This window comes from Drosophila sulfurigaster, chromosome X, assembly GCF_023558435.1.
Source record: "Drosophila sulfurigaster albostrigata strain 15112-1811.04 chromosome X, ASM2355843v2, whole genome shotgun sequence".
NCBI lineage: Eukaryota > Metazoa > Arthropoda > Insecta > Diptera > Drosophilidae > Drosophila > Drosophila sulfurigaster.
In genome coordinates this window covers 24,458,400-24,483,935 of record NC_084885.1, presented here as the reverse complement: position 1 = coordinate 24,483,935, position 25,536 = coordinate 24,458,400, and the positions used below count along the sequence as shown (strand labels likewise).

Here is a 25,536-nt window from a genome sequence, read left to right as displayed (position 1 = left end):
ATTTGTTTTGTTGTCAGCTGTGTTTAGCCTGTGGCTGCCACACCCAACTCAATTCAATGTGTGTGCAGTGAAAGAGAGAGACAGAGAAAGGGAGTGAGAGAGAGAGCTGCAGCCTGTTGAGGCTTAAATTCAATTTAGAGATGCAGCCTCGCATGTGTGTGTGTGTGTGTGTTTATTTGTGGAGCTTAACTCTATTGCCCCACAAGGCTAATGGAGCAATTCGTTCTCTGCCTCTGGCAGCTCTCGCTTATCCCCTTGCTTACTACGCAGCCAGCAAAGAAAGGTGCAAAGGTGTAAAGATTAAAATCTTGAATTAAAGCTGAGCATAGAATATGAATGGTGGAAAGAAGATTAAAATTGTGTGTTTTTGAAATTCAAATTTGAAGTTGAACAAAATGGTTTAATAAACCAAAATCTTAAATCGAGAATAATCTTTAGATTATTTCTGTTGGTACTTTTTTAACAAATTAATGCAAATAAATAATGTTCCATTATTTTAAAGCGTACATATTATATTCCAATCTAGTTATTTCTACTTATTAAGCCAACAGGAACAACACATCAAACTTAGAGAAAAGCAATTATAACATTTGATGATTATCTTTGTTTTAAGATTTTTACTCTCTGAAGAAAGACAACATTTTTGAAGCAGTTATTTAATAAACTTTTGGTATATTCTGAATAAAGTACTACATAAATACATATAACTTTTGGTATATTGCGGTATTTTTGTGGATACTGATTTGGTGTATTTTAAAAACAATACCGTATTTTTAATGTAGTACTTTATCAGTATACCAAATATAGCTTTCGGTTTATGTTAGTATTTTTGCGGTATATTAAGCTGGCATATTTTAAACATAATAGCACAATATACTAAATACAACTTTCGGTATATTTTTAGTATTTTTGGTATATCGATTCAGTATATTTTAAGATTTAATGTAGTATTATATCCATATTCTAAAATCCACATTCGGTATATTTTAGTATTTTGGTGGTATATTAATTTGGTATATCTTAACAATACCATATTTTGAATGTAGTACTTTATTAATATACCAAATATAGTTTTCGGTACATTTTAGTATTTTTGCGGTATGTTAATTTGGTGCATTTTAATTGCATTTTTAGTATTGTATCAATACAGCAAATAAAGCTTTCGGTATATTTTAGTATTTTTTTTGCGGTATATTAATTTGATATATCTTACAGTCGAGCACACTCAACTATAGTGTACTTACTTTTTTCTATTCAAATCTTGTGTCAACTCTCTGGACTTGTAATATTTCTCTTAGACTGTGCTGTTGTTTTCTTGCTCGCTAACACTTTGCAATCTGCTTTTTTCATTTGCAGTCTAAGGATCAAGCAGCAGGATCATGTCGGACCAGCAGCGTGCCTCGCTCTGTCCTCGCCTCGTCGACTACATGGCTATTGTGGGCGCCCACACAACGCCGCCGATGCCCAAGGGCAATCAGGGCAGCAAAGCGCCGCCGGTGCAGGTGAGTTAAGACAACTAGAAACTTCTATTGCTCAGTTTAAAATGTGTAATAAATATTGTATAGGTTCCCGATCTGTTGCGTCGCTATCCACCGTCGGATCATGCCGACTTTCCGCTGCCCCTCGATATGGTTTACTTTTGCCAGCCAGAGGGATGCACCAGCGTTGGACCACGACGCACTGGCTCCGCCATACGGGATATGACCTCGTTTGTGTTCGCGCTGACGGACAAGGATTCGGGGAAGACACGCTACGGCATCTGTGTGAATTTCTATCGACCCATCGAACGTCCCAGTTCGGCGTCCGGTTGCGGTGCCGCATCTGGTGCGGAACGTGCCGGAAACGGACATGGAGGCCACGGTGGTCATGGCGGGGGAGGCAGCGGTGCCAGGGGACGACGCTCGTCCGCCTTCAGACGCGAATCGTGGCGCAAGAGCATGGAACGCAGTTCGGACTCCGCATTCAGCAGGCAAGTTTTTGTTTTCGTTTTTGTGTTGCAAGTATTCATTTATTTATTGCACTTATTTAAGTCGAGATATTTATTTATTTGATCATTTTATTTATGTATGTATTAATTGAGTAATTTTAATTTACTTCACTTCATTTTACTTCATTCTATTTTCATTTCATTTTTTTTGTTCTATTCCATTCCATTTCGTGTTATTTAAATTTATTTTTTTCTTCTCATTTCATTTAATTTTATTACATTACATTTATATTTACTTCATTTTATTCTCTTCTATTTTTATCAATATCTTTTAATTTAATTGAATTTCGTTTTCTTCCATTCTATTCCGTGTTATTTATTTATTTTCTCATTTCATTCCATTTCACATAATTTCATTTAGTTTTCTTTTATTTCATTCCAAATGAAAGGTTTTTTTTAATTGGAATGGAAGAAAACAAAATATATTTTCATACATTTAATTTTTATTACATTTCATTTCTATTATTCATATTGTTTTATTTTATTTCCATTAATTTTATTTCATTTTATAACATTTAATTTCCTTCCATTCTATTCCGATTACTTTTTTTTCATTTCATTCCATTCTATTTCATTTCTTTCCATTCTATTTCATTTCTTTCCATTCTATTTCATTTCATTCCATTCTATCCCATTTAATTTCATTCCAATCTATTTCACTCCATTCCATTTCATATAATTTTATTTCATTCCATTATATTTTATTTCATTCCATTCTATTTCATTTCATTCTATTTCACTCCATTCCATTTCGTATTATTTAATTTAATTTCATTACGTTTCACTAGATTCCTTTTAATTTTTGTAATGTTTTTTTTTTACTGTTTTTTATGATATTTATTTAATATCGTCTATGAACTATATTGAAAACTACTTCGTTTTGTTATTTAAAATAATATTTGTTCATTAAGAATTACGCACTGTAAAATGATAAACTATGAATTGAAATTTAAGAACTTAAGAATTCGAGATGCTTTGTTGGTCGCTTGTTGGTCTAATTGAACGTTTCCCAAACCACGTTTCCATAATAGTTACGGCCTCTTAACTACTTCTAGCGACTACAGAAGTAACGTCGCGCCCAGCGATTCGGATCGTGAACTGACCTCGCGTCGCGACTCCGATCAGCAGCGTCTCCACTCGCATCATCATCAGCAGCAGCAGCAGCAGCAACAACATCAGCAGCAGCAGCATCCACAATCGGTGCCCCGATTGGGTTTAATGGCGCCATCAGCCGATTCAGAATCGGGTGGCAGCCATTCGCCATCGCCGCGAGCGTCGAGGAAACGCACCAAGCTGCGCAATCAATCGTTGACCTCGCTGTGCATCATCTCGCATCATCCGTTCTTTACCACGTTCCGCGAGTGCCTCTTCATACTGAAGAAACTGATCGATGCCTGCAACGAATCGTCGTCGCCGAAGCGAGTCGGCGCATCGCAGAAAATCAATCGGGATAACGTTTGGACGGTGCTGGCGGGTCATGCCAGCGAGGCGACGCCCTCCATCGTCCTCCACGATGTGCGCGAGATCGAGACCTGGATCCTCCGTCTGCTCTCCACGCCGGTGCCGGTGCCAGGCTCCACGCGTGTCGAGGTGAGTTCGAGCAAGAGAATTCCAAAGTTCCATTTTTGATTTTGATTTGAATTGAACAATTCACTTTGTACTTTATCGATCAGTAATCGTAACAATCGCGATCGTTACGATTACTATTTATTATTATTATTTTCAAATATAGTCGATTTTGTTTGATTTACTGCACACAAATTCATTGAAGGTCTTTAGAGTACAATAATTTGGAGACTAACATGTAGTAGAGACAATATATGAGATACAGCAATACATTTTTGAAAATATACTACAAATATACAGAAATATACCGAAAGAGGTATATGGTATATGACTTAAAATATACTTCATATAGTTCAGTTTGCTACTATTACATTTCCAACGCGTTATATTGTACAAATAAAGTATTTTGAATGAACAATTACATCCTAAAAATATACCGAAAAAATACTTAAATATATCGTGGGTTATATGTGGTATATTACCTTCGCAGACTGTATTTAAAAAGCCTTATGTTGTACAAATAAGATATTTTTAATGTAATGGTATATTCTTAAAATATACCGAAAATATACTGAAATATACCAAATGTTATATTTGGTATAATTTCTTCAAAAGACATTATTTGTACTTTACAGGATTTTATAATAGATATATATATTCCAAATATTGTCTCTGTTACAACTCAGTATTTTGTCGGTATATTTTAAGAACAATAGCACACTTTTTTTGCTTTTATTCTAAATGGGTAGCGGGTATCTCACAGTCGACTGCAGCTTTCTAGCTTGTTTTTATATGTATTTCTTAGTTTAGTGTGCATTTTCGTATTTATTATCTTATTTTTTTTAACACCTGAGAATGTTAAGTATACGAATAGTGAGCAGAAATGCAAAACTAATTCCTTGAGATGAATTACAAATTTAATGAGTTCATATTTTGAATTGGTTTTATTTTCTTATCGTATTTCTTAAATGACAAATTTTAGTTTTTTTTTAACGCTTCCCAATCGCTTTTATTTGCCAATCTCTTGCTTGCCGGTTAAGAAAGCATGCGATTGGCAAATAGAAACAAAATTTAGTTTCCCACACGCCAGAGTTAATTGTTGTTGTTGTTTATCCTCGATCCTCTCTCCAGGTGGAGGTGCTGTCGCCCACTGTGCATGAACCTTTGCTCTTTGCATTGCCGGATCATACGCGATTCTCGCTGGTTGATTTCCCGTTGCATTTGCCGCTCGAGCTGCTGGGCGTGGAGACGTGCCTGAAGGTCTGGACATTGATAATATTGGAGAACAAGGTGTTGTTTCAATCACGCGACTACAATGCGCTCTCCATGTCCGTGATGGCATTCGTGACGATGCTGTATCCCTTGGAGTACATGTTCCCGGTGATTCCGTTGCTCCCCACATGTCTCAGTTGTGCCGAGCAGCTGCTGTTGGCGCCCACGCCCTTTGTCATCGGTGTGCCCGCCTCCTTTCTCATCTACAAAAAGAACTTTAGGTAAGTTCAAGTGCAGTTCATAATTCAATTTAGTTTCAAACATCGTGTCTTCTTCTTTTAGGTTGCCCGATGACATTTGGGTGGTGGACTTGGATTCGACAAAGCTAACACCTCCAACGGGGGGCTACGATGAGATTCCGCCGCTGCCCGAACCCGAGGGCACCATACTAAAGAATCACTTGAAACAGGTAAGTGAATGTCTCCCACTATTTTTTGTTGTACGTATATAATTGCACTTGCACTTACAAATACGAAATGGAGATGAAAGTATCGAAGAGGGGGAAATCTTATCCATATGCTTAATGAGTTAGTCGCAGATTGTCGCGACAGGTGTTCAACAATTGCCAGCCCCGATTGTAGAGCTCAGTATCGACATCCTTGATGGACACCTCTTGCAACAAAAAACGCTCGAATTTATCGTACTCGTTGCGCATCTTGAACACAATATTCGGCAGCATGCTCTGCACCTTGTTGATCACACGCAACTGCACCTTGATCCGATATTCCTTAACGCCATCGCATCGGAAGCGCTCGAGTCGCCTCAGCTCCGTGTCGTGTTCCTTCTCATAGTGCAGCTTCTGCTGCAACAAGTGCTCCAGCACGGAGCTGTAGACAATCAACTGATCTAGTCGGGGATCCAGCGAACAGCGTAAATTGGTCAGGCAATCGGCGTGCTTCAGTGTGGCGGCCAAGTCGCTGGATATTGTTGCGATTTCGGGCATAAACATTATACAAAATTAGCACGGTGATTTTCTTTCTTTTGTGGGGGAAAGACGGGAAACGATAAAACCGATAAGAAATTGAACGAAATTCAAACGAAAGTGCCGAAAAACATTGATTACAATTGTCAGCAGAAAGTAACAAAGACGAGTTCGATTTTGACATAAGACACATGGAATGTTTTAAGAATATGAAACTGAAAACTGAAATGGTTTTCCGATTATGTTGAAATTTTGAGAATATTAAGAGAAGTCAATTAACTAACCAGTAGGGAAAGAATTAGAATTAGAAAAATTGTAGATTTTGTGGGGACTTTTAAAATAACATAACATTTACAGATAATATTGAAATTTAAAGAATATGAAGATTAGTCAATAAACTAACGAGGAACGGAAAAATTAGAACAGATTTTGTGTAGCGTAGAATTTTCAGATTATTATGAAATTTTGTGAATAACAAGATTAGGCAATTAACTGGTTAGCAGAAAAATTAGAACTTTAAGGTTAAAATTGCACATTTTGTGGGGATTCTTAAAATTACAAAAGTTTTCGAGAATATTATGAAATTTTGAGAATATTAAGAGTTGTCAATCGCCTAACTAGTTGAGAAAAATTGAGAACTTTAGCGCCAAAATTTAAGATTTGGTGAGGAGCCAAGTACACAAGTGTAGATGGCATAAAATATTTGAATTCATTTGAGAATTTGGAGAAAATGAAAAGAATGATTGTTCGATTATTTTGAAATATTGAGAATATTTAGAGTACACAATTAGCTATTTACTTGTATAACCAACTGAGGCTTTACAACTCCCACTAATCAAGCATATGGATAGAGGATTATTTTCCCATTTATGTGTCGAAATTCTGCAGTCGAATTTACAATAATTTTGTTATCAATGTATTACCCAAAAATGCTTTAACTGCAACGATTTCATATTTCATACGGCAAACTTGATTCTGTATTTCTCGAAACATTCACAAACTGTATTCTTAATTGACTTTATTCATTTGTATATATCATATCATATATACTATACGCGATATGTAAGTGTATATGTTGATATGGTAAACGCTTTTCTTTTCAAAGTTGTCAGTCAACGTGTCGTCGTGATCGTCTAAATGCATATTTCATATTTTTTTTTGATGCGATATGCGATTTCTTCAATCTTCGATCGATCGATTGAAGAGTTCGCATTGCGTTGAATTCTCATTTCTGTTCGAATTTCTTTATGCAAATTTGTATGATTGTGATCTATATATAATGCTAAGTATAAAACACACAAGATTCCCCCACACACACATATATTGTATTATTTTTGCTTATGTTTTTCGTCTTCTACTTCTTCCACTTTCCACTCTATCGATCTATCTCTATATCTTTATCTATATCTATCTATCTATCTCTGTCTGTGCCTAATGCTCTCTACTACTACTATTCTACGTTTAACATTCATGCATTATCTCTATATATTCAAACGATTTAATTAAACTTCATCATAACAACAACAACAACAACTACAACAACATCAACTACAACAACAACAACTACTGCAGGCTATGCTACTTATGGATGAAGCTGGACTTGGTGTAAATATCGTTCATAAATGTTCAAATACCAAACATTTTTTGTTTGTTTTTCTTTTTTTCGTTTGATGCGTTTTGTACATAGAATGCAAACTAAAACTAAAACTAAGACTAAGACTTATACTAATACTAGTGCGGCGTGCTGTGATTATAATACCCGATACATAACCATATATATACGTTATCTATATACGCATGCATACAGTCATACCCTCTCTATAAATACTCGTCTATGTACTATATATATCTAAACACACATCGCTCAATGTGATCGCCCAAAAAGTAAATGTCTAGCCCTTAGTCCATAATCCCTTTTGCTTCTTCTTCTGGTTAAGGTTCTCATGCTCATGGTAACTTTAACGTGTCGCTTAAGTCAATGTAAAACTTACCGTTAACATGAGCAAGCGCTCTTCCTTAAGTTCTTTCGCTTATCCCGTATTTTCCTAATTTTAGTGTGCTTTTCATTTTCAAATATTATTTTGAATCTCTCTTTTTTTATACCTGCTACGCATAGTGTAAAAGGGCATACTTCTACTAATACAATTTGGTATATTTTAGTACTATATGGTATATTTTGAATGTAGTACTATATCGATATACTAAATATAGCCTTTGGTATATTTTAGTATTATTGTGGTATATTATTTGTGGTTTATTTTTTAAGAATCTTACCACATTTTTAATATAATACTATGTATACTATAACATTTGATATATTTTTAGTATTTTACGGTATATTAATTTGATCTATTCTAAGAATACTACCGCACTGTTTTGTTTTTCTTTCACAATGTGTAGCGGGTATCTCATAGTCGAGCACACTCGACCCTTTCTTTCTTGTTTTGGTTTCCTTTAATGCTCTGTATTAAGTCAAGCTCTTCAGCTCTTATGTGTAGGCTTATGTTTAGTAACCTTTTCAATTGATCTAACTTATTTTATTAATTTAGTTGTTTCTTTTCCAATTAATATATTAACTCTTTTCCATTGTCTACTCATTAAGAGATTATGAGACCTCCCTATCTGCCTTTTCTTCTTCAATCATTCCTGTGTCTCTGCTCTGAACTGTCTCTCTCTCCCTCTCTATCTATTTGTAGTTCCCTAACAGTAGTTTTTCGCCTTGAGATCTCTCTCTTTAGTGTGCATGCTTCCGTCCTGCTTAGTGTGTATTTTTAGAACCAAGCAACTTGGGTTCTCCCCACTAGCCAATGGACCTCTCCGACTCTGTCTCTCTCTCTACCTCCCTGCCTCCCTTTCTATATACATATAGTTAGCATACGTTAAAGTTACAGCTTAGTTGTGCACTCCGTTGTCTGGCCAGCTAATAAAACGCGCTCACTTTCTCACCTTCTTCCCCCCCACAACGAACAGGCATTAACCTCGATGACGGCCACTAATCAGGCTGTGTCCTCGCAACAACTGCTGCCCTCGGTGCGCGACAGTCTCCAGGAGCCGCCGCTATTAGGGTAAGTTCAAGCTAAGGGAATGCACAAAATCCATTTCCATAAGCTAATTTAATCTTCCATTTAGGGTATCCCAAGTGCGTTTGCCTTTGCAAACGCCGCCACATTCGGCGCAGGCGAGTCAAAGGAATTCGGTGTCAGCACAGGGTGCTCTGATGTCCCGCCAGCCAAGTCCGATGAATTCACCGGCCCTCAATCCCTTTGTGTATGGGACCGATGTCGATTCCGTGGATGTGGCCACACGGGTGGCCATGGTGCGTTTCTTCAACGCACAGAATACGTTGGCCAATTTCGCCGAACATACGCGCACTTTGCGTTTGTATCCGCGTCCCGTGGTCGCCTTTCAGATCAACAGTTTTCTACGCTCTCGGCCGCGTGCCTCGATGTTCCTCAATCAGTTTGCGCGCACCCAAGCGGTGGAGTTCCTTGCGGAGTGGTCGCTGACACCGACGAATGTGGCGTTCTTGCGCGTCCAGACGGGCGTCATGGATCCCATGCAGGTGGGCGATAAGCCCAAATGGTTTGCTCACAGCCTGACGCCCATCCGGTTTTCGGTGTGGGACGATGGCAGCTCGTTGAATGGCGCCTTGCGTTCCCTCAAGCAGCTCGAGTGCCAGCCCACCGATGAGAGCGGCTCCGATTCAGAGGGCGCCGACAGCAGCAGCTCCTCGTACAGTTCGCTAAGTGATTTTGTCTCCGAGATGGCGTCGTCGGATCTGTCGCCCAGTTTGCATGATGTTTTCGGCTCGTACAATCGACCACATGTGGTGCCACAAACGTTATCCTCGAATCTGGATCCCGCCTTGGTCTATCATCCGCCCAGTAAACTGCAATATCCCGAGGGTTTGGCCGGAGCGGCGAGTCAAAAAGAAGACGAGGAACGTGCCGATTCGCCGGTGTCATCGTCGTCGAGTCGCTCGGACTTGAGTTCGCCCAGCTTCAATCGGGATTCGGAATTTGATTTTCAGCCCAAGGGCGGACAGCAAGCGGCACCGGCGCCATTTGAGCTGGCAACGCCGTTGGCCATGCGACTGGAGGCGACCATCAAGATGGCCAGCATCGAGGCGGAATCGGACACCACATCGACGGTCACCGGGAAGAGCATTGCGAGCAACAAATTGCAGCGCAACACCAGCGATTTGGAGCGCACCGAGAAAAAGATACCAGTAAGGAAATATATACTTTCGTTATCAATTAAACAAATTTGTTGCCTTCCTCTTCGTCTCTATGCAGCCGCCTTTAACGCCGCCCGTCAAGCAGCCGGGTGTGAGCAACATTTTGGCACGCACCGGAAGCTCCGGCTCAAGTTCCAGCAGTCCGGGACGCCAGAGTTCCCAGAGCTCGCTCTTTGAGAACTTTGCATCGCATGCCAAGGAGCTGGTGCGCGAAACCACACGCCAGAGCAGTCAGGAGGGTTTACTTGCCCACGTGGACAAGGTGAGTGAACGCTTGAGAATGGAGCTCCCGAATATTAAAATACGATACGATATGCTGTGCATCAAATGTGTGTGTATGTTGTTGTGCTACTGTTTGTTGTTACCTATTTGTATCCTTGCAGAGAGGGAGGAAGTCAGGAAGATGATAGAAAACCTAATTAAGAGTGTAAAATAACAATCGGATGTTTATTAAGCCAGTTAATAGCATGATCCAAAGTAATCCCATTTGTCTGTGATAAAGGTTTAGACAAATCAACTTTAATGATGGGCAAGATAACAAAAGTTTTAACAGCATGATCCCAAGTCATTCTATTTGTCTGCCAAACAGCTCTAGAAAGGTTCACAGAATTCAACAAAACTTTTAATAGCATAACCTAAGTGAACCCATTTGTCTGACAGACATGAAAATAACAAACAAATTACTGCACCTCAATTGCGATATAGCATATGGGGATTAAGGGTTAGAGGATCACTTAAAGATCACTTTATTATATCTTAAATACGTTATAGAATATGTGACTTAGGGTCAAATTGAATAAAATTAATTGTGGCTAATAAATGAAGATAATTTTAACTACCCAAATGATCTCACTTTCTTGTTTATTAATGATATTGTACTAGTAATAAATAATGTTATCTCAAATAAAATGTAGAACTCTAGACTGCAAACAAGATAAAATATGTTTAACTATCGAATTGATCTCATCTTTCTGGGTATTATTAACATAAGAAATCGATTAATGAGTTCACAAAATAAGTAATTAATGTCAGCTTCTACTGCAAGGCTATTACGTCTTCGGCCAGCCGAAGAAAACTGTTCTCTTTAATTGTGTTTCTATGGTAAACAAAACAAAACAGAAGCGAAATTCAGTTGATTTAAGAACTGAAAATGAAAAAAAAGCACGTTCTAAGTGTCTATTACTTATATAAAACGATATATGTACTATATAACTAAGTATAGCATGCACTGGACGAAGATCTCGACGACAAAATGCGTCACACCTTTGAAAAGGTTGGTACTCAGCCACTCACACATAATCAAACACACAATCACACACACACATTCACACCCACTCACTCACATTCACAATAGTACCCCATAAAAATAAAAAAAAAACTCTCGCGATAGAATGCAACGAGAAAGGAAAATGTGCATTAGAGATTTGCATTGTTTTATTTTAAGTTGCTTTTCAAAGTTTATTTTCGGACAACAGCAATTGGCTTCTTCAACATAGTTCGTAGACTTGAGTAGTCGTTATATCCCGTCCAGCAATCTGTTGTCTGCCGTAGTTTCATTGTTTTATTTCCTTAAGTAAACACTCGTCTAATCTCTTGTTTTATTCTCCCCTTCACACAGTTTACGTTGCATGCTAAAAAGGCGGCTGGAGAGGCGTCCAAGCAAGCTCTTGAGGTGTCCAAACAGGCGGCGGGTGTTAGCAAGAACACTCTGGAGGATCTCACGTACGTGGGCAAATCAACGTTGGGTGATCTCACCAAGACCGCCAAGGAGGCGGCCACCAAAAAGGGCATCATCAAGATTGAGGAGCATGGCGGAGTTGCGCCAGGCGTTGGCGTCGGTGTCAGCAACAATCCTGTGAACCCGGCTGCCAATTCCCAGTTGGCCACACAGAAGCAGGTGCAACAAAGCGGCGGCAGCGGCGGTGGTGGCAATAATTTCTTTAGCTCTATTGGCAGCGATTTCAATGGGTTGGCTTCCTCGACCACCACCATGTTCTCGGGCATGTTTGGAAAAAGTAAGATCAGTTCAGTAATTTCGGTAATTTCAGTTATGTAATGTGTGTTTTCTTGAACCCGCAGAGAACCAACAAAAGCAGGCAGCGGTGCAACACAAACCGACGAATGTGACGCCGGCCAAGAACAAGACGGGCATTAATTTTGATCCGTTTCCGGGTCGCAAGGGACTCGTGGAGCGGACACCGTTGATCAAGCACGCGGGACCCCGACAAACGCAGGAAGAGTTGACGCGCCAACAGAATCAGGAGCGTTCGCACAGCAACGCCGAGAATCAGGCGTTCCTCAAGGATGTGACCAATCAGGTGCTTGCTGGCGAAGGTGTCGGCTGGTTGAAGCTCAATCGGTTCAAGAAACTCATGGAGGATGAATCGTATCGCACGTTGGTGTTGAGCAAGCTCAACAAGACGCTCGACAAGAAGATTGCACCCGACGATCACATTGACGATGTGGTAAGTCCTCATTAAGGTTTTCTCCTATTTTGCGATGCGAATTGCTTTAAATCGGTCTTTTTTCCTCTTTTTTCTAGTGCGTCACGAAGCCCGTGTGGAAGGGCATGCTCAAGTGTGTGCAAGCAATTGCCGCTGGCTTGGATGTGACGTTCAGCAACTTTGGTCTCGGCGGCATGGCTTCGGTGTTCCAGCTAATGGAGGTGGCGCATACGCATTACTGGAGCAAGGAGATCACCGATGGCAGTGACATGTCCTCCAGTCTGCTGTCGAGTCATGCGGCCAGTCCGATGGGCAGTCGGGAGAATCTGCGTTCCCCGAGCAGTCCGAACGGTTCGCATTCGGGTCTGGGCAGCGAATGGGCATCGCCGCAAGAGTCCCGAAAGAGTTCCACGCACACAGCGTTGCCCGCTTCGACGGCGGCGTCGCGTCGCTTGTCATCGACGGACAGTCAGGATGGTCAGTCGACGACGGAGATGTTCAAGGATATGTTGTCGCAGAAGCGAAGTGCCTTGAAGAACATGCTCACCTCGTTCGATTCGGATGTAAGTAGAAGAGAAGAAGTGAAAGAGAGAAACAAAGATAATCGTCTAGTTAGCCAAACATCATTTAATCACATTCGCAACACTGCTGCAATCATGCAAAATGTCCCATGTCCCATGTCCCCATGAGCATTTCCATATCCATTCACTGTTAGTTAATGCCGTGCCCAGTGCTTATTAATATCGTGCATCGCTATATTGTTAATCGTTATCGCCCACTCGTAATCGTAATCGTTATCGTTGTGTATATAATATATACCACAATAATAATATCTATATATATATATATATAATCGTATATATCGTAACTGTAGTAATATCGCTTATCAATAACCAACTTAGTCGCATACTTTTGTTTAACGGGCCACGTCGTGTCGTAACTATCGTAATCGTTATCGTTTGAGCATATACCTAGTCAATATCCGTATGTATATCGTATTGTACATTCGTAGGCTGCTGGCTCTACGGGCGCGCTCTCCGTGGTCAGCGATCTGCTTCCCGCTGGCAGTCTAAGCGTTCGCATGCCCTCCAGCTGCCGTTCCACAGTCTCAGACACCGAATACGAAAATGTAAGTACAGCTGTATCGATATCGCCGTTTACCTGCTATCGATAACCACCAGAAACCCCCCCTCCAACAACCGAAATACCGCTAACAAAATGGTCTTGCTGTCTTCTTGTTGAGAAAAGTGATTTGCACCGCTCATTTTACGGGTTTCCCTTGCCTCCAAATGTCTACCCATTTATTGTATGACTTAGGATCGTTGCTTATGTGTGCTGTATCATTTTAGACAACCACATCGAAAGATTCGAAACGGAGCAGCGGTAACCTTTGGTCCGGCAAATCAACGCTTAGCGCCGGCTTTCGTTATACGGGCGGACATTTGATCAACACTTCGTCTTCCCCATCGCCAGATAGTCCGCGGGTTTATCTATTCGAGGGACTGCTGGGCAAGGATCGCTTGAATCTCTGGAATCAAATGCAGTTCTGGGAGGATGCCTTCTTGGATGCGGTCAGCCAGGAGCGTGATATGATCGGCATGGATCAGGCAAGTCTCGGTTATGAGGGATTACACTTCATTGTATACTAAAACTCTCTTTCCCTTCATCAGGGTCCCATTGAGATGATGGAACGTTACAAGTCGCTGAGCGAATCGGAGCGTAAGCGACTGGAGCATGACGAGGATCGACTGTTGAGCACTATGCTCTACAATCTGACGGCGATTTTAGTAATGCTGAATGTTACCAAGGATGAGATACGTCGCAAGATCCGACGTTTGCTGGGCAAAAGTCACATTGGACTTGTCTACTCGCAGGAAGTGCACAATGTGGTCGATCAGATCAACAATCTGGTGAGTGCGATGCATAAGTAAATCAAGTCGAGTTCATAAAGGAGTGTATTCCATCTCCCACAGAATGGCAATGACATCGACCTGAAGCCGCTGGGATCACGACTGTTGCATCGCCAGAGCTTCACCGTTCATCAGGGCACCGATGTGAATGGACCTCTGCGTTTTATGGAAGTGCGCGACGATGGGCTCGTCTTGCGTTCCGTCGATGGTACAATTGTGGAACGTTGGTGGTATGAGCGACTGGTGAACATGACTTACTCGCCAAAGACCAAGCTGCTCTGTCTTTGGCGTCGCAATGGCGGACAGACTCAGCTGCACAAATATTACACACGAAAGGTGAGAAAGGTTGACTTCTCTTCTTAACTGGGTTTTATTAACTCTATGCGTTTGCAGTGCAAGGAGCTGTACAATTGCATTAAGGAGGCCATGGAGCGTGGTGGCACGCCCACAAATGTACCCGAATTGGGCGGTGAGTTTCCCGTGCAGGATATGAATACGGGCGAGGGAGGTTTACTGCAGGTCTGTCTTGAGGGTGTCGGTTTGTTGTTCTCCAACAGCAAGGTAAGTGTTGCTCTCTTCCTTTCTTTGGTTCTTTCAAATCAATATACAGTATATATAATATATATAGACACAGACACACATACACCCACACACACACACAGTTACACATACACTCAAATCTACATACACACACACACACACATACTCGCCGCTCTCTAAAAATACTCGTTTTGTGTGACAAAAAAAAAAACAACAAAAAAAATATAAACAACTCTCTGCATCTATAAAAAGCCATAAACATAAGCATCAGTCTTAAGAATAATACAAAAAACGTTACTCCGACCCTGAACTCAGTCCAACCCTGGCCCAGCCAACCACAATTACAACTCTCTCTCTCTCTCTCTTGCTAACTCTCTCCCCCGCCTCTCTGTCTCGCTCTTCCTCCCACCCTCCACGTCAAATTAATCTTTTTGTCTGTCGTTAACTCGAACTCTTGACAAAGACACTTAAAAACCCAAACATATTAATCAACAAAGACTACAAAAAGTATTCATTCGAATCAAATCTCTCATTTAAAACTATACAGACATTTAATGTACTCGTATTATCTTATCTATGTATCGACTCTTACATAGAGTTTGTTCGCCATGTCCCCCGGCAAATTGGTGATCTACACCAGCGCCAGGGTTTAAAGTGTCCCCTAACCGCCCCACCCCCCCAAAAAAAAAGTCCAGTCTCAAAAAAAAAAACTAACCTCAAAACAATGAAGAAAAAAAAACAAAAATTAATAATAAAGAAAATGTGTTTCAAATGTGCGTCAATTTCATGTTTTATTTTTCTTTCGGTTTCTTTTCGTTTTTATATGACTAAAAGTACAGTACAAATGCAATATGAAGGATATTATACATACTAAACTACTTGTACTCACAAATTTTGGGCGCATTCTAATTTTTGTACTTTCTTTTTGTTCTTTTCAATATGTTTCTTCCCTTCAACTGTGTCTGTGTTTCGTTTTCGTTTGCTTCACTTTGCATTCAATTTAGTTGTTTCTATTGTTTTTGGTCTCTTGGTTTGCTCAAGTTTCTGTCAAAGCAAAGATTTCAAATAATACAAGGACCTTCTCAATATTTTTGGCAATTATTTTCAAAGTTTTTTTCCGTCCACTCAAAAAATAATGCGCCTAGATCTATGACCAAACTTTATGTCTGGCTTGGACAGTCGAATCACAGACTCAGCCTATAGAACCTCTCCTTGCAGATGTCATTTTGAATTAATAACTGTAGCCGTAAAGACCCTAAACCGCTTCCCACAACCTCTCGACTCAAAAATCGTTTGACAACGCAAACCCCGACCCAAAAATTTGAATCTCAGGAATAATGACCGACTCAGTTTAACTTAATATTTCGATACCATTGTCTCACGTACTTTTATTTTAGTGTTCTGGCTTTCGTTTTATGTTTGATTATCATTTTTTCTCGCCTACCTCTATATATAATAACTTATATACGATTTGTGCGTTTATAAACGAGCGCAAACGAAACCACATAATCTAAAATCGATTGAAAAAAAAAAACAAACAACGAATCCCAAATAGATATGAAAAATAATTATAACAAATAATAATATAATGAGAATCCCATATATCATACCCATATATTGTGCTAGTGAATGTACTGAATGCTATATTCATTATACTCTCTACTTTATTTATTTAACTAACCAATTAAAAAAAACTATATATGAAAAATAAAAACACATTTCTCTTATCATCTTATGATTACAATTACGATTCCTTATCATTATCTGATTAACTGGGCATTTTGTTTTCTTTGTTATCGAAACTTCTCTTTGATTTCTTAACATTTACATTTTTTTCCTCACTTTATTTTCTAACTCAAATAATTCCTTCAATCGAATTACCCAAGGCAAATTTCATCATTGTCATTCTTTTTCCAATTTCTTTCGCTATTTTTGTAATGTGTACAATTTTTTTCAAATCAACAGAAAACCAAAAAAAATAAAGTATATATATAAATAAAAATAAATATATATATCAAGTTAGGATTGCTTTTAGTTAGGCCCAAAACTTCCCTTCAAAACGAACCAATAATAATTATAGTTTTCGACTTCTTCAACTACTATTACTACTACTACTACTATAACTACTTCTATTACAATATATCGTAAAAAATTTATGGCATTTGCATTTTCAGTTATCGATTAATTTGTTGTCGTCTCTGATTATTTTTAAGTTCATTAACTAACTGTATATACAACTTAAGCGTACGTTTTTTCTATTACTACCACCAACGGTCTGCAGAGCCCTATCGATCTGCTCTCTTTCGTATCCGCTGTCCGCTGTTGTCGAGGCTGTCGAGGCAGAAGAGAGCGAGAGAGCGGTCTCTGGGTCGATTAGTGTTATCGAGCTAGGGCTCGTTAATCGTCATTGCTAATCGTTAACCTTACCTCTTATCGTTTATCGTATACTTTTCAATATTATTTCGTTCTTTCGCTCTACCAGTCAATTCTCAATTCTCGATATATGTCCTTATTCAGTCAATCCATTAAAAAAAAAGAAAACGAAGTAAAAAAAACAAACAGTAAAATATGGAAGAAAAAGAGAAAAGAAGAAAAAAAAATACCAATTGATTTTGTGCATAATTCTAAACTGGTAACTTTTGAGATGGTCCTTGTGTATATTTGCAGATTTCGTTTCTCTCTCTCTCTTGTTCTCTTGTCTCTTTTGATTTCTTTCCTTTCGATATATGCTTTCTCTTTCATTTGTACTTATTCGGTATTCTCTATTTTTTCTCTATATCTCTCTCTCTCTCTGTCTCTGAATCTCTCGCTCTCTTCTTCTCCTCTTCTTTCACTTGTCTCTTCTTAAAAGTTTGTTAGCTTTCTTACCGCTCAAAATTTGAATATTATTTAGTATATTTTTTTTCTCTCACTATCTCTCTCTCTTTTTTCTCCCTCTTCTTGGTATTATTCAACTTGTTCTCATTATGATTTCGAATTTTCTGTTCTGTATTTAATAATAATCCACAAACAACAACAGAAACTACAACAATAACAACAACAATAACTAAGATTTAGATGTCTTACCCATTAAATAAAAATTTCCACCGTTTACCATTATACAGCCCCCCTTCTAAAAAATGTCCCAACCACCAAAAAAAAAAAAAAAGAATTATATATAGAAAAAAAAACGACTCTTAACACAACAACAACAACCACATTTCATATCGTTTCTAAACAAAATTCGCTAGTAATTTTACTCAAATTTTTGCAATTGAACAAAAATACTGAAACCAACTTAAAAATAAAAAAAATTTACTGAAACCAAACAAAAAGAATAATAATATTTTTATATATATAAATCAAAAAGCGTTTTTCAACTTTCTTTTTATAATTTTCTTTGTTGTTTGTTTAATGTTTTTTGTCGTACGTGGAACGCTGCACCGTTGCTCTCTCCCATTCGTGGACTCTGATAAAAAAAAAAAAATTACACGTTCCCTACGAAATTGAAATCGAAACATAACGAACAAATATCCAATGATTGGTCCAAAAAATGTCTGCCTAATTACAAAAAAAAAAATAAAAAAATGTACTCAATCGAATTGATTAAAAAAAAATGATCTGACAAAACAACTCAAAAATATAAAACCGAAAATATATCGTATAACGTCTGACAAATACGATAAAAAGGATTTCGAGGTATTGAAATGAACAAATTTCTTGTTATATTTGAATTTAAATTTATAAACAACTATTGTTCTTTAAGCCCTGTTTCCCCCCCTCCAAAAACATTTGCGTTTCTTTAATCCAAAAATACCATTTTACTTCACATTTTACGTTTCCAAAGACACTTAATTTGTATACACTTACAAAAAAATAATAATAATTATCAAAAAAGGCATTCAACAAAAAACCAAATTAGTAGTTGATATTTAAATAATACTGAAAATACCGCAAATAATATACTATATATGACAAATGATGTATATTATTTACAAATACAAAAGCTTTTAAGTTTTCAAGATTATTTTTGAAACTGTTGGTTGGATGGTTGGTTTGTTTGTTACATTGAAACAGAGCCGTAAACTTGTTGACGTTTCCTACTTAACAAAAAAAAGTAAAAAAAATTTAGTTACAAAATTTTCTTGCTTATAATTTTGTTGAGTCAAATTTGACTTTTTCTTCTGTCTTCTGTTGTCGTTAACTCGTTATCGTTTTCATATTCCCATTTAACGATTTTTTTTGTTAGTGTATTATTACAACTCAAAATCATTTCGATTCAATTCCAAATACGAAAATACTGCATATACATAGCGGGCGTTTGGAACGTTTTGGAACTAGTACATAAATATATCTAGATATAACTCTTTTATTTGTAAGCCACTTTCTCTTGTGTGTTGTTCAGTTTTCAGTTCTCTCTCTCTCTCTTTCTCTCTATCTCACACAACACAAAGACACACACAAACACAATCTCTCGCTACAAGAAAATACACAGCTAAGGGGGCTATTGAACCAGTTTGTTTGTTTGGGCGTGTTTGGAGCATGGCTCGTTATATCGATAAGCGATAAACGATAACGATAAATTCAATGGATTCTCACGCATCTCTAGCAAATACCGTCGTCGTCACCCTTCGTCGTCGCATGTTCTTCCACAACTGGTTGCCAATCGCCCCCTCTCTCTCTCTCTCTCACTCTGTCTCTTTCCACACACATGTAAACTTGTCTTCTCTCTCTCTCACACACACACTTTTACAAAGTTTATGAGTTTGTCGATTTTGATTTGGCACAAGTTAAAAGAGCAAGTTCTTTGAATGTTTTATACGCCCACAAAATACACACAGCTCAACAAAACAAAAAAAATGCCTCAAAACTGATCTGTTCACTATTTCAATATATATAAATTATTGTTATATATAACAAAAACAACAACAACAGCAACAGCAACAATAACAACAACAAACCACAACATCAAAACATATAGTTACTATATATCTATAGTTTGTAGCCTGTAGCCTGTAGCCCGTAGCATTCATTAGCTGTGTTCTGGCCTCCCAAATTAGTTGGGTTGTGCCCCAAATACAAATGTTATAATGAAGCAATGATATTTGCCAGCAGATTAGCAGTTCAGAAAAATCAAAGTTCGGCTTGCCGGATTCCATTGTTCATGTGTTATTATTTATGCTTGTGTAGATTTCATTTTTGTATAGCAACAAAAAAACAAAACAACAACAAGATTTCAAAACGCAAAATCGTAGTTGTAGTTCATAAGCAAACTCCCTGAGAGTGTCTGCCAAAAACAAATTCCAAATTACAAAATTCCCCAAATTGATCATACATATATATACATATATATATAAAATTAAAATTGTTTTTTAAAATAAATTTAAGCGCTTACTCTATCTCTGTCATTCTGATCTTTTTCACTCTCACTCTCTCTCTCTCTCTCTCTCTCTCTCTGTATCTCTCTTTCTCTATATCTTTTTTGCGTTAGATATTTCCATTTCGTTTCTCAAGTTTTCACATTGGTTTTATTCTTTGGAGAAATTAAACTAAAAACCAAAAAGTTAAAAACAAAAATATTGTTGATGCTAATGCTGGAACTCTCCCGCTCTCCATTCGACAAAAAAACAACTTTCTAGAACCTTTTGTGATAGTGCAAGCATGCCGTTACTTGTTACCAAAATACCGTGTGTGTGCCGCCTGAACCAAAACACAGAACACAAAACACACTTAAAAAAAAAAAATGAAGAGAAACAAAAGTCAAAAAAAATAAACTTTTTTCATATTAAACGCTGTTAATCGCTGCCTTAGTGCATTCCCCTCACTAGTCATACTCTTCCTCTCTCTCTCTCTATCTCGCATACTCTCTCTCTCTCTGTCTCTTTCTGTCTTTCTATTGCTACATGAGCCACCACAATAGCACCAACCCAGCCAGCCGTTAAACCCCTCAAAAAAAAAACTACAATGAATCCTTTTGGTTCTCTTATTTCTACTATAAAAAAAACGTATTCTTTACTCTTTACACACACACACACTCTTACGCCAGACACACACACACACACACACTCACAACTCATACAGCATAGTTGTTTTTGTATTAGTGCAAAATTGAATTGAGAGTTCTTTCAATTTGAATAGTTTCTACCTCCCATGAAACCAAACCAAAAAAAAAAAACCAAATACCAAAACGCCTTTTCGTATCCAATCCAAGCAAATTAATGAACGACCATCTCACAAGTGCTAATTAGAAAAATCTTTAAGAAAAAATAAAAACAAAATAATCGATATATATAATCGATATATATATATTGTTAACCTTAAAAAAAAAAAAACAAAAATATTCTTTATATATAAATGAAATCCATTAAAAAAAAGAAAAACAAGATTTTTTTTGATTTTGCTGCATTCTCCAAAATGTTTCATTTCCCATTTGTTGTTACGTTTTTCAATTGTTTCTGTTGCGTATCCTTCTTCAACAACAGCAGAATATATTATATTTTACTCATTTTGTATTTAATTTCGAATTCTGATTATGGGTTTTTTTTTCTTTTGTTGATCTCTTGCCCTTACTATTATATGATATATAATATTAGTGCTGACCACTTGCTGATTGTGTAAATGTCTCCCCCTTTGTCTTTGTAAATAAGTGTAAACGCTTTAACTGTTGTTAGCTCGCTGCTACGACACTCAAAGCTCAGCAGCTAAGCTAAGCTAATCACCTTTTGTACTGCATGCATGTGCCCGACAACAACAATAATAATAACAACAACAACAACAAGTCTGACAACTACTTCTACTTGCATGGAGCGCTGCTGCCTGCTTTGCTTTGCTTTGTTCATGCGCTTGCCATATAGCATTTAGCTTTTGTTTTGAACATACTTGCATTTCAAAATGATTTTCGTTTCGTTTCCGTTACTGTTTCTGTTCCGTGACGTTAGTTCCACCTCTCACAAACACACAAACATACACACAGACACCCACACACACACATGCACACGCAAAAACACGTGAAACAAAAACTGACAAATCAAAAAAAAAAAGGAAAATCAAAATGAAAAGAAATTAAATGCAACTTACAATTTCGATTCAATTTATCATATACTCATATCAAGTTGTGTATGTATATGAATAAGAATATATTTATAAATATACATATCTAACAATAATACTCTCTCGTATTTACTATCCACAATTTACAACAATTTTCAGTGTACAGTTTTTTCGGTTTCCCTTTTCATTTCGTTGGGTTTTCACAATTTTCGGTTAGTCGTCAACTACTCTTTGGCTTTTTCATTTGCATTTCGGTTACCGTTATATCGTTACCGTTATGTTCCATTTTCGTTTCGTGTTTCAAGTTTTTTGCGTTCCTGTTTGATGATGAAACTGGGATTCGAAGCCTGGCTAATAATATCTATATTATCTAAATCAAATAATTGCAGTTCTTTGTGCGTTTGGATCACATACGCAAATGTTTTACACAAAAAGGTGGAATTTTCGTCCTGGAGGAATACAGTAAGTAGAGTGTGCCAATTCCAAAACGTTTCTCCATTTCGTGTCTCTCTTTTTGCAGATCCCAAGACACGCAATCTCATACAGCGCAAATATCAATCGAGCATGGTAAGTTCGTGCCACACACACACACATACATACACACATACAGTCACACATACACCCTCTCTTGCAACATGCATCGAATTGCACCTCAGCACTTATATCTTTCTCACTCGAATCGAAACTTGATTTAAGTCTCACCTTTCATCATAATAAGCGCACTATATGTATAATTAACTATGTATATAGTTGGCACACACACACAAACACATACACATACACACAAATTCTGTACATACATGAAGATAATAATATTATATATATATAACTCCGATCTTGAATATATAAATATGTTTGATTTGCTTTACCTTTTTCTATTCGTTTCGTTTCGTTCTTTGCTGCCACTTTCGTTTGTTACCTTGTGTCAACATTTTCTATGTATACGACAACAACAACAACAACTATTCCAACAACTAACAACAACAACAACATGCCTGCCACCACCACCACCACAACAACAATAACAATAACAACAACCATCAAACACCACATCACAACTCACAACAACACATCAATCATTCCATCCAACAAATCGTACGATCGTCAATCATCATTGCCACAACGTGAATGAAACATTGAAACGTGTAAAAATGAAACACCCAAAAAAAAAAAATATATGTGAAAATGTGTGCAGGCAGCGGAAATTGTGCTGAGCTTTCATCGGGTGACGTCCGTGCAATTTGCGTACATTTGTCACCTCAACAAGGAGAAGATGCGGCGGAACACTGGCATTGAAACAGAGAACGAAACAACAATGGAAATGGCCGCGATGACAGAGCCACCAACTATCGACACAAGTCTTTCCACGCTGCCAATCGAGAATGTGCATTAGATAACTTTACTGTAAATAAAATCAAGAATAAATTATTTATGAGTGTGTGTGTCTGAGTGAATGTTTTGAGTGAATGCATCCATAGCCACAACAACAACAACAACCAACAAACAACAAACAACAACAAATGTCACTCATGTCACGCAAGTTGTACAAAACAAAAAAAGAAAGAAAATAAAAAAAAAGAATATATATAATATAAACTATAGTTTGAAATTTGAGTTGAAATCGTTGCGTTCTTTTTTTTTCATTTTGTGTTCCATTCCATTGTACCACTGCATGCATTTATTTCAGTTAGTTTTCTTGTACGTTCGTTCGATTGTTTGTTTGTTCGTTCATTAGTTTTGTTACTCGTTGTGATATCCACGCCAAAACACCCCAAAAATAACAACACCACCAGACACCCATCCCCCAAAAAAAATCAAATCCCCGCTTCACAACACACACAGACACAGTGTTCATCTGTTTTGCCACACTAACGAACCATAAACAAATTGCAATTGGCGCAGTCGGATCAGATCTGTTACTCGGTGCTGTGCGTCTTCAGCTACGTCGCCGCTGGACAGGATCAAAAGAAGAATCCCGTGGTGATAACACCACAAATTCAGGACATACACGCCCAGCAGAAGCAGAAGCATCAACAGAAGGCCGCCGTTGTTGCCACTTCTACCACCACAACAACAGCAGCAGCAGCAGCAGCAACCACAGCGTCTGCAACTGCTTCAACAACTGCCCCCACACGAGGTGGCACGATCACCATACGCCACACGATGCCCATGCAGAAGCCGACGATCACGATGTCCACGGTGCAACCGCAAGCCAAGTTGCCACCTTCAACCACGTCGACGTCGAGTGTCGTTGTGACAACAACAACAACATCGCATGGACAGTTGCCGCAGCTGCCGCCGCGAGTCCCATCGCAGCCATCGACGGAGAGTCTGGCGAGCATCAGTTCGCCGCCGCCAAAGCAACGCGTTGCCCCGCCACCGGGACCACCGCCAGCGATACCGCCACGGACCGGAGCGATAGCGCGCAGCGGTTCGGTGCAGGTGCAGCAGGCAGCAACAGCAACAGCAACTCGTTCGTTTGTGCGTCAGGCGTCGGCGAACTCGACGCCGCCACAATACATGCCACAGCCGCCGCCGCCCTTTGTCATACCCAAGCGTCTGGCACGCGCCTCAACGCTGACAGCAGCATCGTCATCAGCATCGTCATCGTCATCAACATCACATCCTCATCATCTTCAGCAGCAACAATCTTTGATTCAGCAGCAACAACAGCACCAACAGCAGCTGCAACAGCAATCGCATGCACAGCAGCGCGCCAGCTACGGCAGCGTCGCCGCTGCGCTGCAGTCAATGCCTGAGGGTGTCGTTAGTCCCAGCCATGTTGCAGGGGCATCGCCTCAGGCCCATCGCAAGCACTGACGAAGGAGTTCCTTCTTTAAGTTCAGTTCAGGCGCTGGCTCAGCAGCTGTTGCTGGTGCGGACGTCGGTGGAGGAGGAGGTGCTAAGAGCGGTGGCGGAGGTGGCAGCGGTGGAGTTGGAGGAGGCGGTGGCCCAACGGGCGAAGAACCGCATCCACAGCCGCATCACAGACGCGATGTCTGTCGCACCATTTGCATACCGTGGCTGTAACTTCGGTGGCAATCGAAGCTTTCATATCCTTGCAGAGCATAGTTGCGCGTTTTTTCTCTAGGTAGCCTTAGATCAATGTTCGGTTTGCGTTGTGTTCCTAAGCAGCTAAACATATAAGAAATCTCAACAAACAAACAAACAACAACATATAACAAAAGCTTTATGATAAGAAACGTTCGTCCGGTAAAAATGTGGAAGCCTTCGCAATTCTTGATTAGCCCTCTTGAACACTTAATAAATTCAGTTTCTGTTATTGTTCCTAAAAACCAACAGCAGGCTTAATGAAAGAGAGGGAGCTTTGAATAGATTAAGCTCAAAAGCTGCTTAAAATAAAAGAGAAAGTCAGAGAGAAATTGAGAGGGAGTGACAAAGCTTAAATGTGCTTTGTATTTGTAAGAAGCTTAAATGAGCTTTATAGATGGCGCAAAGCTTAAGCGAAATTTGTATTTGTAAGAAGCTTTAATGAGCTTTGTGTTTGTAAGAAGCTTTGATGAGCTTTGTGTTTAAAGTGTATATAAGAAACGAAAGTTGCAATGAGCTTAGCTTTAGATTTCCACAGAATTTAACACAAGTCGGCTAAGCTTTAGCTAAATGAAAAT

The 25,536-nt window shown here is 38.7% G+C and overlaps 2 protein-coding genes across 12 annotated transcripts in view; one reads left to right on the top strand and one right to left on the bottom strand.

The window, feature by feature from the left end:
* LOC133849072 (MAP kinase-activating death domain protein) overlaps positions 1–25,076 on the top strand; it is a 34,485-nt gene extending 9,409 nt beyond the window's left edge. The window contains exons 2-23 of one of the 10 annotated variants that reach the window (XM_062284926.1): positions 1,357–1,502; positions 1,566–1,969; positions 3,043–3,577; positions 4,685–5,046; positions 5,108–5,234; positions 7,320–7,352; positions 8,718–8,812; positions 8,877–9,975; positions 10,043–10,246; positions 11,207–11,257; positions 11,603–11,999; positions 12,064–12,449; positions 12,527–12,991; positions 13,441–13,557; positions 13,778–14,035; positions 14,099–14,338; positions 14,402–14,674; positions 14,732–14,899; positions 18,548–18,556; positions 22,297–22,369; positions 22,428–22,474; positions 23,810–25,076. In XM_062284926.1, coding sequence (XP_062140910.1) covers positions 1,380–1,502; positions 1,566–1,969; positions 3,043–3,577; positions 4,685–5,046; positions 5,108–5,234; positions 7,320–7,352; positions 8,718–8,812; positions 8,877–9,975; positions 10,043–10,246; positions 11,207–11,257; positions 11,603–11,999; positions 12,064–12,449; positions 12,527–12,991; positions 13,441–13,557; positions 13,778–14,035; positions 14,099–14,338; positions 14,402–14,674; positions 14,732–14,899; positions 18,548–18,556; positions 22,297–22,369; positions 22,428–22,474; positions 23,810–24,727 — 6,384 coding nt within the window. In that variant the 5' untranslated portion in view covers positions 1,357–1,379 and the 3' untranslated portion in view covers positions 24,728–25,076. Of the gene's footprint in view, positions 1–1,356; positions 1,503–1,565; positions 1,970–3,018; positions 3,578–4,684; positions 5,047–5,107; positions 5,235–7,319; positions 7,353–8,717; positions 8,813–8,876; positions 9,976–10,042; positions 10,247–11,206; positions 11,258–11,602; positions 12,000–12,063; positions 12,450–12,526; positions 12,992–13,440; positions 13,558–13,777; positions 14,036–14,098; positions 14,339–14,401; positions 14,675–14,731; positions 14,900–18,547; positions 18,557–22,296; positions 22,370–22,427; positions 22,475–23,102; positions 23,661–23,809 lie in introns of those variants that run through there. The other 9 variants (XM_062284931.1, XM_062284928.1, XM_062284923.1 and 6 more) reach the window with 9 other exon arrangements.
* Positions 4,479–5,917, bottom strand: LOC133849090 (tubulin-specific chaperone A). 2 transcript variants are annotated; one of them, XM_062284962.1, is made up of 2 exons: positions 5,293–5,917; positions 4,479–5,213 (listed from the first exon to the last, which is right to left on the bottom strand). In XM_062284962.1, the coding sequence occupies exon 1, from the start codon at positions 5,772–5,774 to the stop codon at positions 5,346–5,348; it is 429 nt and encodes a 142-aa protein (XP_062140946.1). In that variant the 5' UTR covers positions 5,775–5,917; the 3' UTR covers positions 4,479–5,213; positions 5,293–5,345. The 2 variants fall into 2 exon arrangements, with proteins under 2 accessions (XP_062140946.1, XP_062140945.1); XM_062284961.1 differs by having other exon boundaries at positions 4,479–5,040; positions 5,088–5,916.
* Positions 25,077–25,536: the final 460 nt, after the last annotated feature.

Coding starts and splice junctions, on each gene's coding strand:
- LOC133849090 (XM_062284962.1), bottom strand. CDS start 5,774: ATGTTTATGCCCGAAATCGCAACAATATCCAGCGACTTGGCCGCCACA.